Source organism: Trichechus manatus, unplaced genomic scaffold, assembly GCF_000243295.1.
Source record: "Trichechus manatus latirostris isolate Lorelei unplaced genomic scaffold, TriManLat1.0 scaffold00226, whole genome shotgun sequence".
NCBI classification, from domain to species: domain Eukaryota; kingdom Metazoa; phylum Chordata; class Mammalia; order Sirenia; family Trichechidae; genus Trichechus; species Trichechus manatus.
Genome location: NW_004444162.1, coordinates 2,178,821 through 2,192,168, shown reverse-complemented (window position 1 = coordinate 2,192,168; position 13,348 = coordinate 2,178,821). Strand labels below are relative to the sequence as shown.

Here is a 13,348-nt window from a genome sequence, read left to right as displayed (position 1 = left end):
ATGAGTAGGTTTGTTAACTTTCTTTGTGGTTACCGTGAAATTTACCCATATCTTTCTAAGATTGAAGCAGTCTGTTATTACTTGGTACCGCCTTGCCTCCTTCACCATTAGAAGGTTCTGTACCTACACCATTTATTCCCTCCTTTATTGTTCTGATGTTGTTGTCATTTACAGATTAAGTACTCTGATTCCTTGTTGTATTTCTTTTGGTTTTGGATAGTCCTTGAGAGTTCATTTCCTGGATTGGTATCTGGCTGGTATGATCCTGCGTCCTGGATTCATTCTGTGAGCTGAAGTTGTTTGTTCTCAGATCAAAGGACTCCCTTTAATAATTCTTGTAAATTTAGTTTGATTGACATGCGTTAGTGATTTTCTTTCGGGGTGTATCCTATATGGAGTTCGTTGAGCTTCTCGGATGGCTAGCTTTTTATCTTTCGTGATATTGGGGAAGTTTTCTGTCAGCAGTTCTTCATTGACCCTTTTTGTGTTTTCTGTTTTCTCCCCCTGTTGTGGAACTCCGATCACTCGCAAATTTTTGCTTTTGATTGTATCCCACAGAATTCTCAGGGTCTCTTCATTTTTCTTCGTTCTTTTTTCTGATTTTTCCTCGAACAGAGTTGTATCCAGGTGTTTGTCTTCAGTTTCACTAATTCTGTCTTCCAGTGTTTCAGACCTGCTCCTCTCCTCTTCTATGACACTGTCCATTTCTGAAATCTTGTTTTTTATTTTTTGGATTTCTAATTGTTGTTTTTATATGATTTATAGTTATGAATTTATTTTGGCATTTTGTTCCTGTATTATTTTCTTCCATTTTTTTGTCTGTATTTTATATGAATTTGTCTGCCTTTTCTGTGAATTTGTCTATTTTTGTCCACTTTTTGGTTCAACTGTTGGATAGCTCTGAATATTAGAGATTTGAATTCCCTATTAGGTAATTCTAGTGTTGTTTGTTCTACTGGAAAGTTACCTGGTATTTTATTTTGGATGCCTCCTGGAAGCATCGTATCCTGTTTTTGTAAATGTTTTGATATTGTCTCCTGTCTTCAGGGCATTCAGTAGTTATTTTTCTCATTTATTGATTGTAGACTTGTTTGTTTCATCCTGCTTTTTGGTTTTATTTGGCTATTTGTGAGCAGGTCGGTTGTGTGTTCTTTGTTGTTTGCTCATCTGTGGGCATGGTACTTTTCACCTCCTGCACTTGGCAGGGTCAGTCGCTCAGATATGGTACAGCAGGGCAGGTCTAGCTGAAGAGGAGTTGCTGGGATGGGTTGTTTGTGGCACTTACTGCGGCCACCAGGGCAGGCCAGTAATCAGTGCAGGCCAGGTTCTGGGAGGCCGTTCCTAGGCTGCTTGGTGGTGTGATGTTCAGCGCACGGTGCAGGTATGCAGGATGGAGGCGGGAGATTATGATGTTTGAAGCTAAGATGGGTATGGGAGAGAGGAGAGAGAAAGGAGAGAGGAATAGATGCCAAAAACATGAAAACAAACAAAAAAGAGTGCTAGGGGAGCTTGTCATTGGAGTGGAGAGTGAGAGACTATGAAATAGAGAAAAAAGGAGAAGAAGAAAAGAAATGAATAAATAAAAATTAGGAAGAAAAGAAAAGCTCCCAGGGATCCCACTGTGTGGCTGCGAGGTCAGGGGAGGTTGCTCCCTGGCCGTAAAGTACAGCTTGTCTAAAAGGGGTAAAAGTGTCACTCAGCGCCAGGTATTCATGGGACAGGAAGAGAAAGAAAGTATAGAGAGACAGGAAACTGAGTAATGAAAGATAAAAAAGGGAAAAGAAAACAAACAAATTAAAAAAGAAATAACAAGAAAAGCCCCGAAAAAAACACAGGAAAAGAAGGAGGAGGAAAAAAAGAAAAACAAGATAAAAGAAATGCCCTCAGGGATCCCTCCTTGCATCTGTGGAAACTAAGAGGGTAAGTCCCAAGCTGTGCATTAGTGCCCAGCTAGAACGGGCTCCCAGTTTGAGAAAAGAAAAGGAAAACAATTCAAAACCAAAAAAAAAGCCCTGGGATCCTACCAGTGTGGCATCACGGGCCAGGAAACAATCTCACATTCGAGTGGCATTTCACAGCCTTTCAGGAAGAAGCAGAGATGGCGCACAGAGCCAGGTGTTTGAAAGAAAGGAGGAGCAGATGGTGAGAGGTAAGAAAGAAATCTAAAGAGCAGAAAAAAGCAACACCAGCAGCCAACAAATGGCACTTAGGGAGCCAGCCATTGCGCGCTGGTAGAATCCAAGCGACACCAGGGTGAAGCCAATGCTTCCCGGCCAAGAGACTGTGGCTGCTGGAAGCAGAAGAGGCTGAATGTGGGTGAAGAAGGGTGCAGGGTGGGAAAGCGTATATCGCTGGTTACTAGTTGTTCTGTCTCCTGCTGGAAGCTCCATGAAGCTGCTTTCTTATACTCCCTGTTCACTGGTCTCTGATAAGAGTCCAAGATGGTGGATCCGTGCTGCTTTAGCTGCTAGGGGACCTCTGCATGTATCTCTCCTCGCTCTCTGTTCTCTGTCAGTTTCTTATTCCATTCGGTGCTTGGCTGAGTTCTTTATCTCTTCATTTGGATGCTTAGGGTTTCAGGATTGCAGTTTTCTCGTTTGGCTTAGTTTTTCAGATCTTTGCTGTGGAGGGATGGTGTGGTGCTTCTGCCTATAGCACAATGTTGCCCGGAAGTCTCAGGAAAATTCTTAATGATCCTTAAAGAGTAAGTTCTTTAATATGATGTTAAGTAGAAGCCACACAAGATATTTTAGGCATATCCCTAAATTTCAGGAGTGACATGAAAGAAGTCACTTTTGCCCCTTCAAAATACGCCTTTTTGTTCCAGTGACAGATGGACTAGATAGACAGTGGATCAACCCACTTTATTCTACCCATGTAGTCTCATTCCCTGGTTCTTTATTAAACATCAGGAGGTGTTCAGCATAGATAGTTAAATAGATGTTTGTAGATTGATTTAAAAAAGAATATTTTTTATACCTTGAAATATTTCAAATCTACAGAAATATTTATAGAGAAAAATGTAATGAGTACTCACATGCTTACTTTGTATTGTCAGATCTTTTCCCCAGATTTACTTCAGGTCTTTCTTTTGCAGTGAGGAGGGCACAATCTTGATTTTTTTTTTTTCTTAAATAAAACTTTATGAATACTGTTAAAGCTGTGTATATGCATACCTGATTCCATTCCCCACCCTCATTCCCTAGACATAGAAATAATCGCTATTATGAAGCAAATGATTGTTTTTATTAATTGATTGCTTTGCATTTGTTTCTCTGTTTCTTTGTTTTTGCATCGTTTCATTATCAACCCAATGAAAAGGACAAATGGCAATCGCTAAAGTGTTTCTTTAATGAACTACTGAGTATTAAAAATAATATTCTTCTTTTTCTTATGTTGAAAAGTAAAATCACAGCATTTTAAAAATACCTGGCTTTGATTGTTTTAAAGATATAAATGGTCACTTGAAGGGACCTTGAAATAGGCGAGCATAGTAGAAGAGTTCGGGAGGTGTGGGTTTTTTTTTCCCCCTGAGTCTGCTTATTAACTTGTAGTAGGATTTTAGGGAAGATGTTTGATTAACTTGTCAGACATCAGTTTTCACATCTATAAAATAACTGTTGTACTTATCTCACAGAGATAATATAAAGCTACAGTTAGGTAATAGAAAAGGAAAAATTTTATAAAATGATAAAAAGATAATAGTTCTAAATAAATGTCATATTTCTAATTTCCTTGCTTTTTATTTTGAAAGCATACCACCTTCTTATAAAATTGGGTTGATGTGGAGAACCCAAAGTGATTAGTCTTTGTTATGCTAATAATAATTTAAGGTAACAACAGCTTTTAACCATTTCAATGTCTGTCTTTAGAGAAGTAGCAGATTTTCAGCTTTCTGTGGATTCTCTATTGGAAAACAACAGTGACCATTTGAGACCAGATATTCAAGATCAAGCCAAGAGACTGGCAGAGAAGGTACTTTAGCACTATTATGTCTTTTTGACATGTAATAAACTTATTATTTATTATTTTAAAGAAAAAAAAATACTCTGCAGGCTATCTCAGCCATAATAATGATTTAATAGTGTTTCTTTGTTCAAGACACCTTAGAAAATGTAATGTAAATTCATTTTAGCCCTGTACTGTGAGGTTATGATGATTTTTCAAATTAGTTAGAAAGCATTCCTCTTGAGCTGACATTGTTCAGTTTTTTGATTACTGAAAGGACTGAAGTGTTAACTAAATTTACAGATTGAAGCTGGATGGACTTCTGAATTTAGGAGAACAAGCTTGATAAATTAGAGCAATGGGTTGCAATTTTTTAATGAGTTTCTGAGAAGATGAACACTAAAATATGAGAAGTAATTAGATGTAAATAAAATCATGATTGCAAAGAAGAGGTGGTTAGATGATTTAATAAACCTCTTCACTTTCTAATTTCTCTGATGGGTTTGGCAGCTAAAAGAAGAATTGAAAGGATTGCAGAGAATGACCAAATCTAAATTGTTAGTGTGACACCATCAGAAAAGGCAGATGGTTGATAAGGTTATTTTGATAGGTTTACAACATCTGGGCACTCTGAAGAATTGGAGCAATGAAATTCAGTATCTTTGAAGTCAATATCTTAGAAAAAGACATTTAATTAATGAAAGAGTGTAAGAAGGGAGATTTGGTAGCTGAATAAATACTTATTTGATTGCAAAATCACCCCCTACTTTTATCAGGAAGCATACCAGGAGTTGAGTTATTTCTAAATAAAATATTTAGACCATTTACCACATCTCTTGTGAATTCTCAAAAATAAAGACTAGTGGCTCTTCAGAGGCAACAGGTATCTCTTCACATTCCATAGGTTTATCAGGTACTTTGAACATCTAGTAGATTAGAAAGTAAAGTTATATGCATAGAAGACACAGTATTTAAATTATTTATATGTTATATGTTGGCACAAGTGCTTTAGTGTAGGCTTCACATATGTCTTGTTTTGTGACTCAAAGGTAGGTGAGATAACAGAGTGTTCACTGTCAGCATAGGCAGGGCGGGGGATAGAGTGATGCACTCTTCCATGTTAGATGGAGAATCTGAGGTGAGGGAAAGGGAAAGAGGAAGAGAGACTCTGAGTAGAGAATAGTGTTCTAGTCAGGAAAAGAAGAAACTAGGTTTACCTAAATAGAGTGACAGGACTGAAGAGACTAACTAAAGTCCCGGTGCAGATACACTGACCACAAGAGGCAACTCACCTGCTGCCTTCATAAGCTGTTTTTATAAAATTAGAGCTGCATATCTCATTAGGTATATTTTTTAACATATGTATTTTACTTAATTTGTTATCTTTTCAGTTAAAATGTGATACAGTGGTGAGTGAAATCAGCACTGGTCAAGGGACTGTAAATTTCAAAATAAACAGAGAGCTGTTAACAAAGGTAAGAATGAGTTATGTTCCAGCCACCATGCTTTCACTCTGTCTCTTTAGCCACGGTGATCTTCCTCCAGTCGTTGAACTCATTGTGTCTCCTCTCACTTTTAAAACCTTTACACGTGCTAATCCCTCTGCCCGGAGTGCCTCCCCAAGTTAACTCCTTATCCTTCAGCTCTTGATATTTCCTCAGCAGTGCCTTTCTGACCCCCTCATTTATATATTCTCATACAGAGTACTATGTATCTCTTCTTTGAAGAATTTATCACAGTTGCTATTTTGCTTTTTTTTTTGCAATTTCCTAAGTCATTCATGGCCCAAATGGGCACTGTTTAGCTAGTGACAATATGCGAAATAAAAGATCATGTTAACAATTTCTAAACTTCAAAAAATGATTTGGAAATTATTACAGTGATTTGATGAATAATTTATATTATAATATGTACCCCTTCATTCGATGTTTATGTGTTTGTGTGAAATATATGTTTTTTAGGTTATTTCAAGAATAAAAGAAAATATTTTTTCTATATTAATTTATGTTCCTGATCGATCATTGAATATTTTAACATCACCGTGGCCGTAGAATAGATAAGGAGCCCTGGTGGCACAGTGGTTAAATGCTTAGCTGCTAACCGAAAGGTAGACAGTTCTAACCCACCAGCCACTATGTGGGAGAAAGGTGTGGCAGTCTGCTTCTGTAAAGATTACAGCCTTGGAAACGCTAAGGTGGCAGTTCTGCTCTATCCTATATGGTCACTATGAGTCGGAATTGACTCGACAGCAACTGGTTTGGTTTTGGTTTGGTAGAATAGATGGAGTAGGGATTATCAGCCCTGTTTTATTTTTATCTTTTCCATAACTTTTTATCAGGTAAATTTTAAAACATACAGAAAAGTTGAAAGAATAGTACAGTGGACACTCATATACTCATCACCTACATTCAACAATTGTTAACCTTTTGCCATATTATCTTTCTCTGTATATGTGTGTTTTTGAGTCATTTGAAGATGAGTTGCAGCAATCATAACTCTTCACCCCTAAACCTGTATTTTCTAAAAATAAGGAGATTCTCTCACATAATTATAATACCATTTTTTTGCCTAAGAAAACTCAATAATTTTGTTTTTTTTCATTTGAGTAATGCCTGTTGCCCTTTAAGCTCTAATTTCCATGAGAGCTTATAGCATCTGTTTTTCTTAGCCTCCCAGCACAGTGGGAGGCTTATTTGTTGAATAAATGAATGGACTCTTTTGAATACAAGAAAAGTGTTAGAAATGGTTTTTGCTCTCTGGTAACTAGTAACCCGTTGGAAGCATAAGATGTATATAAAAGAAACCATAAGCAGCTCCTTATTTTAATAAAACAATAAATATTTAAAAATGATAATTTATACAATAAGCAGAAGAAAGTTCAGAGATGGGGAAATCAGGATGGCCTAGAGGGATTGGGGAAATCGCACAGAGGAGTTGCATCTCACTTGAGAGAGGCCTTGGAGGGCAGATAATCCTGTCTAAGCAGTGGTATAAGACCTTTTGTTGAGAGTTTCATCTCAGTTGAATTTTATAATTTATCACAATGCAGGCTTTGGTCCATTATTTTAAAAAACCAAACATCTGTATCATGTTGATCGGGCTTAGTTAGTAAATGGCTGCAGACTTGAAAATAACTATAATACCCAAATTTTTAATTATTTCTTTTCTTGCGAGGGTTATGCAGCTTACAGGCATTGGCCCATCAGCCCTGTAATTCTCCTGAAGAAGAGTTAGTGTTTCATGCTTGTATCTGGATCTTTGAACTTTTTTCTTTTATCTTATTTTCAATCTTTACTTCAAGATAAATTAGTTAACCAAAAACAAGCCACAAGGACAAGAAGAACAGATGTTTTGATCTTGTTAAAAATTGCCTACGACCTGCTGGGCTCTTGATGCTATTTTGTGTCGGCTTAGGGAACTAGTGAGTCTAATTTACCATTTTAAATAAGTGACTGTTTCTTCTAATTGCTGCCTCGGTTTTTATGAAAGTAGAAATGCAGTTCCCCAAAGTGTGCTCTAAACTTCTAGCCACTTGATCAGTAGAAATGTTTTCCTTTTGTTTTTTTTTTCCCTCCGCCTGAGATAGGAAAATGGACTCTGGTAGATGGAGTTTGACCTTTACAGCCAGCTTAGCTGAGAGATGTGTGGTCTCTGTTTTGACGTAAGGCATGTACTTAACTTAATATTTTAAAATTACAATGGCTATGAATTTTCATGTAGTATTAAAATTCACAAACTAGAATTTTCTCTGGTTTAAGGATGTCCACTAGCTCATTTATTAAAAATCTTCCCAAATCCTTCTCAATTTTCAGATCACATCAAGAAAAAAATTCAACCCTTCCCAGAACTATTTTAAAACATTTTAAAGTTTTCAACATTGAGATGTAACCAACGTTCTATGTCCAATACTTACTCCTCAGGCAGAGAGTTATGAATTTGTCATTGCTTCCACATGTGCAAACGTAGCCTCGCATAGAATATATCTGTTCCTGCACTGCAAATGGAATTATTAGCACCGGCAGCACAAGTGGTGATTAAATGTTAGCTTAAGTTTGGTTCACTAATAGTGGCTTAAAATGTCTTCATGTGGATCATTCTCAGAGTTAGCAGGTTGTAAAAGATTGCCTATCAGGTCAGAATGTGAAATTAAAGGCAGTAGAAACTACAAATCTCTGGGAATAGATAATAAATTTTTCAAAGCTAGAAATTGGTATGATCAGTTCATTAAAAAAAAAGTGAATAACTCGTTTTGGTATCAGACCTCCACCTATTAGTAGCTTATTGACTTTCAAGAGAAACTGTAACTGGAGTATTAGCTAACTCAATTAAGAAGGGGTGAGGGGACATGAGTCTAACCAAATAGGAAAAACGTAAACAAAACCCTGTTTCTTAGGTATGCCTCAGAAATACGTAATGGTTAACATCATTTTATTTCACATGCATTTTTTTTATTTGCCAGATTCAACCTTGCATGCTCTGCAAAATTTACAAAAAGACAGAAAAAGAGATACTAATTTAAACAACTCCAATTTTGCTCATTATTTCACTGACTGTGTTTATGTCTATAGGCAGTGGATTCATTTAAGCCACATATTGTGCTAGGTGACTGAACCCACAGAAAGAATGTGTGAATGATTTTAAGCACGTTTCAACTATTGACCAAAGAATTGACCAGGCCAAGTAGATAGTGGTGATAGCTTCCCTAGAAGTCCTCGTAAGAACCATAGAGAAATATTGATCAACAAAGAGATTAGATGATAAAAAATCATTCACAGAAAAAGATGATGGTAGTAGACAAACAGAAAGTAACCAGCCGTTTTGGAATATTTGTTAGTTTACTAAATTATTCCAAAAAGTAAACCTTGAAAGATTTAATTTCTGTTTATAAACCCTTTAGGTACCAACATTTACATTAATGAGTGCAAAATATATTTATACATACATACTGATGACTAGATGGGCCTGTAGCTTATTTATTGATTAGAATGTCAAGAACATTCGGTAGCTCACTGACATTCTGTGGTTAAAAGCTTTCTTCTGTGTGCCTATTAATTCAATAAACCTGCTTGTTATTTGCCAGGGACTATATTACTGAGATCTAAAAGTAAAATGGCATGGATCCTGCCCTCAAGAAGCTTAAGATCTGATAGAAAGACATTAAACAATCACAGTGTAATATATGGTGGGTATGGTAATGTGATGAATGTTGTAATGGAGTTGTGTAAAAGATACAGTCCCAGAGTAAGGAAAGGTACACCTAAGTCTGTCTTGAGAAGAGAGGGAGGACCTTGACTTGGGATGAAGATGAAGAGGAGCATACCTGGGAGACACAGAGGAAGGTATTCCAGGAAGACGGAACAGCTTGGCTAGAGTACAGATGGTCAGGTACATGGCGTTGTCTGCAAATTAGAAGACATCGGAGTATGCTTTGCACATGGGATGGCAAGAGGAGGATATGAAATTGGACAGTGAGAAGAGCTTTGTATGTGCTACATAAGGGTTTCTGTTTTTCCTATTAGTCATTATTTTCCATGCTATGTTATGTGTACCACAGATGGCACATGTGATGATTTTTGGTAATACATTAATGAAATTTATTTCATTTTAATAGTTATGTATTTATTTCACAAAAATAATTAGCACTTCTTAACTCTTGGGGGTTTTTTGATGTTAGAATATGCCCTTTAACAAGTCAATTTCAGTTTTAAAAAAGTAAAGGTGGTATGCACTTAAAGTAAAAATCAGACCAGAAATTGGTAAAATCCTTTCAGTGAAGGGAATCATTGAAGTGTTTGACTGAAATGGAAACTTAATTTAATTAATGTGTTATAGAGGAAGGTTGGTGTTATTGTTTTGTTGTAGTTGTTTTTGCAGTGGTGTAGCTGACAGGGCCTAAACCAGGACAGAGGGGACAACTGTAATGATAGCATACGCAGGACTTGGTGATTAATAGATGGTTGGTTATGAAGATTGAGAGGAAGAGGACATATCTTAGGAATTCATAGGTTTCTGACTTGGTTAGCTTGATGAGTAGGGATAAAGTTTGTGGAAATGAAGAGTATAAAAGGAAGAGCAGGTACATTGAGTTTGAAGTACCTGAGAGACATGTTCAATCCTGAGTTTGATATATCAGTCTGGCGCACAGGAGACATTCTATTAAGCTGGTAAGAGTTGAAGTCCTAGGAGTGGTTAAAATCACATAGGAGAAGCAAGAGTGGAAGCCAGAGGGGCGGGAAGAGGGGGCAGGCTGTGGAAGAGAAGCCTGCAAAGGAAACTGAGAAGCAAAAGTCAGCAGAGAGCAGTGTCATTGCAACCAAGGAAGGAAGATGGTTGGAAGAAGGGAGCAGTTATCACCTAAGATGATGTTTGAAAAGTGGTTACCCATGGGGAAGGCAGTAACCTTCCCCAGATGATTAATAAGGACTTTAGGCTTTAGCCATATCTGAGATGTTTAAATTTTTTTTAAAGAATATATTGATAAAAGTAATATACTAAACAAGATCTAAGCATTTCTTGGATTTAACATTTAGAATGTTGATTTTGAGGAACCAAAAGGTGAGCAGTTCGAATCTACCAGCTATTCCTTGGAAACCCTATGGAGAAGTTCTCTATCCTATAGAGTCGCTATGAGTCAGAATCAACTCAACCGCGGTGGGTTTGGTTTTTTTTTTGTTTTGTTTTGTTTTTTCCAGTGAAGTGGTAGTGAAAAAAGCTAGATAGCAAGTGGATCGAATATCAATGTCAATGGATGGTTTGGAAGTGGAGCTTATAAGATAGTCTTTTATTAAAGATGCTTTTTTTGTTTGTGCCAGAAAAATAAGTGAACCTAGGGTCATTTGCTAAAGACGATTTGAAAATTTTTCTGTTACCGTCAATTACATGAAAAGGGATAGAAAGTAAAAAGGTTGATAGACTTTAAATTCATAATAATTTGAGTACTGATTCTTTCTCACTAATATTTATCTCCCTGCTTGCAATCTTCTCGTCACCAATCATTTTGGAGTAACCAACGTTTCTGGTGGTGCAGTGGTTAAAGCAGCCAACTGCTAACCAAAAGGTTAGTGGTTTGAACTCACCAGCTGCTCCACGGGAGAAAGATGTGACAGTCTGCTTCTGCAAAGATTACAGCCTTGGAAACCCTGTGGGGCAGTTCTGCTCTGTCCTGTAGGATCACTATGAGTCAGAATTCACCCAACGGCAGCTGGTTTGGTTTTTTGGTTAATGTATGGCAGGCTCTAGTCTATTTAACATCTGTATACTGTGTTAGTTCCTTTTCTGTGTTTACTGCTGTATGGTGTGAATGAAGAGAGCATTTATTTTCTCTGTGTCCTTCGGCAAATAATTTTTTCTGAACCTCAGTTTTTGCATCTGGTAAATGGGAAATGTGAAGCTTTAAGATAACATAGAGACAGAGCTGGAGAAGGATGTAGAACAAAATTCTAACTCACAACAAAAGACCAGATTTACTGGCCTGACAGAGACTGGAGAAACCCCGAGAGCATGGCCCCTGGATACCCTTGTAGCTCAGTGATGAAGTCACTCCTGAGGTTCACCGTTCAGCCAGGGATCGGACAGCCCCATAAAGCAAAATGGGACTAATGAGGCACAGCAGTCCAGGGCCAAGGACTAGAAGGCAGGAGGGGAGAGAAAAGCTGGTGATAGGGAACCCAAGGTTGAGAAGGGAGAGTGTTGACATGTTGTGGGGTTGTTAACCATTGTCATAAAACCATATGTGTACTGACTGTTTAATGAGAAGCTATTGTAAACCTTCATCTAAAGTACAAAAAAAAAAAAAATTATCCATGTGAGATCAAATTGACAACAGCAACTCAAAGGTTTTGGTGGGAACCCTAGGGAGCAGTGAATTGAAGATAATGGTAATGGAATAATTTGGAAAAGGTTAGTGAGAATAGCAGCACAACTGGAAGAATGTAATCAATGTCACTGAAGTGTACATGTAGAAATTTTTGAAATGGTATATCTTTGGCTGTGTATATTTTCACCAAAAGGAAAAAAAGGGTCCTCCACGTTTGAGAACGGAGAGTGTTGATATGTCGTGGGGTTGTTAACCAATGTCATAAAACCATATGTGTACTGACTGTTTAATGAGAAGCTATTGTAAACCTTCATCTAAAGTACAATAAAAAAAAAAATTTTTTTAAAAACCGTAACATAGAAGCACCTAGCACTCTGTAATCCTTCTTGAATATTGGTTGTTATGTATTGTTTTGCTGCCTGCTCAGTTTAGTGATCATCTAAAGCAACTCTTATGTTACTAAAATTCTTCACATCATAAACTACATTTTTTTAGGACACAAATTCCAGTGTGTGAAGCAAAACCAATGTAAGAGTAAATATACATTTATCACAGTAATTCAAAACCCTGCATTAGAAAAAAATTGCATCATCACCATTAGCAAAATAAAATATGAATTTTGTGAACTATAAAATAGTACTATGTTAATAACTAAAAACCTGGAATATGTTTTGGAAGCTTCTGTGAAGTTTCCTTGTTTTTTTAATTAAATGGCCAGTAGTCGTTGGTATTATCATTTTTATTTGTCTTCTACCATTGCTTGTGATCATTAGTGTCATCAAAGCAGCAGCAGCAGCATCATGTAGTAGTTAATAGATACTGCTTCTGGTTTTGTTGTTCTTGCTTCCTGTGAGACTTTTGGCAGTTACTTAGCCTCTCTAAGCTTCAGTTTCTTCCTCTGCAAAAGAGCTACAGCATCGGTTATTGTATTAATAGACATGAACCTATAAAAGGGCCGAGGACCCCCATAGATGTTAATCATGTTATTGCTACTCTGACTAGCATTAGTAATGGGAGAAGGTGATGGTGGAGGTGGTGGCGCTGCTACCGCTGTTACAAAATTCTCATTTCCATAAATTAGCATTAGCAAATTAAAACCAAAAACCCACTGCTATCAAGTGGATTTCGACTCATAGCAACCCTGTAAGAACAGAGTAGAACTACCTCATAGGGTTTCCAAGGCTGTAAATCCTTACAGAAGCAGACTGCCACATCTTTATCCCGTGGGTTTGAACCACTGACCTTTTGGTTAGCAGCTGAGCACTTTAACCGCTGCTCTACCAGGACTCTTCCTCTTACTAGTCCCTAAACTAATCAGCAAGGAAATAGGTAGTGATTGGTGGATCATTGATGGGTGTAGAATTCAAGAATAATACTGTTTGCTCTTTCTTGAATCCAACATTTAATTATTTAAGAAAGAAGGCAGTCTCCTCAATGTGGCAGTCCTCTGGCTTGGATACCCAAGAACAATGGTAAATTGAGATTCTAGAGCAGACAGTACAAATAGGTTTCATTTTACATGTCCACTGTGACCTGGTCATAGCAGCTCCCTGGATTAGCAAATTAGCAATATTTAATTCCCAG

At 37.2% G+C, this 13,348-nt stretch overlaps 1 protein-coding gene across 2 annotated transcripts in view; it reads left to right on the top strand.

The window, feature by feature from the left end:
* RARS2 (arginyl-tRNA synthetase 2, mitochondrial) overlaps window positions 1-13,348 on the top strand; it is a 60,613-nt gene that overhangs the window by 10,757 nt on the left and 36,508 nt on the right. For both annotated transcript variants that reach the window (XM_023742961.1, XM_004388984.2), the window contains exons 3-4: window positions 3,873-3,975; window positions 5,340-5,423. In XM_023742961.1, the coding sequence (XP_023598729.1) occupies window positions 3,873-3,975; window positions 5,340-5,423 (187 nt within the window). The remainder of the gene's footprint in view (window positions 1-3,872; window positions 3,976-5,339; window positions 5,424-13,348) is intronic.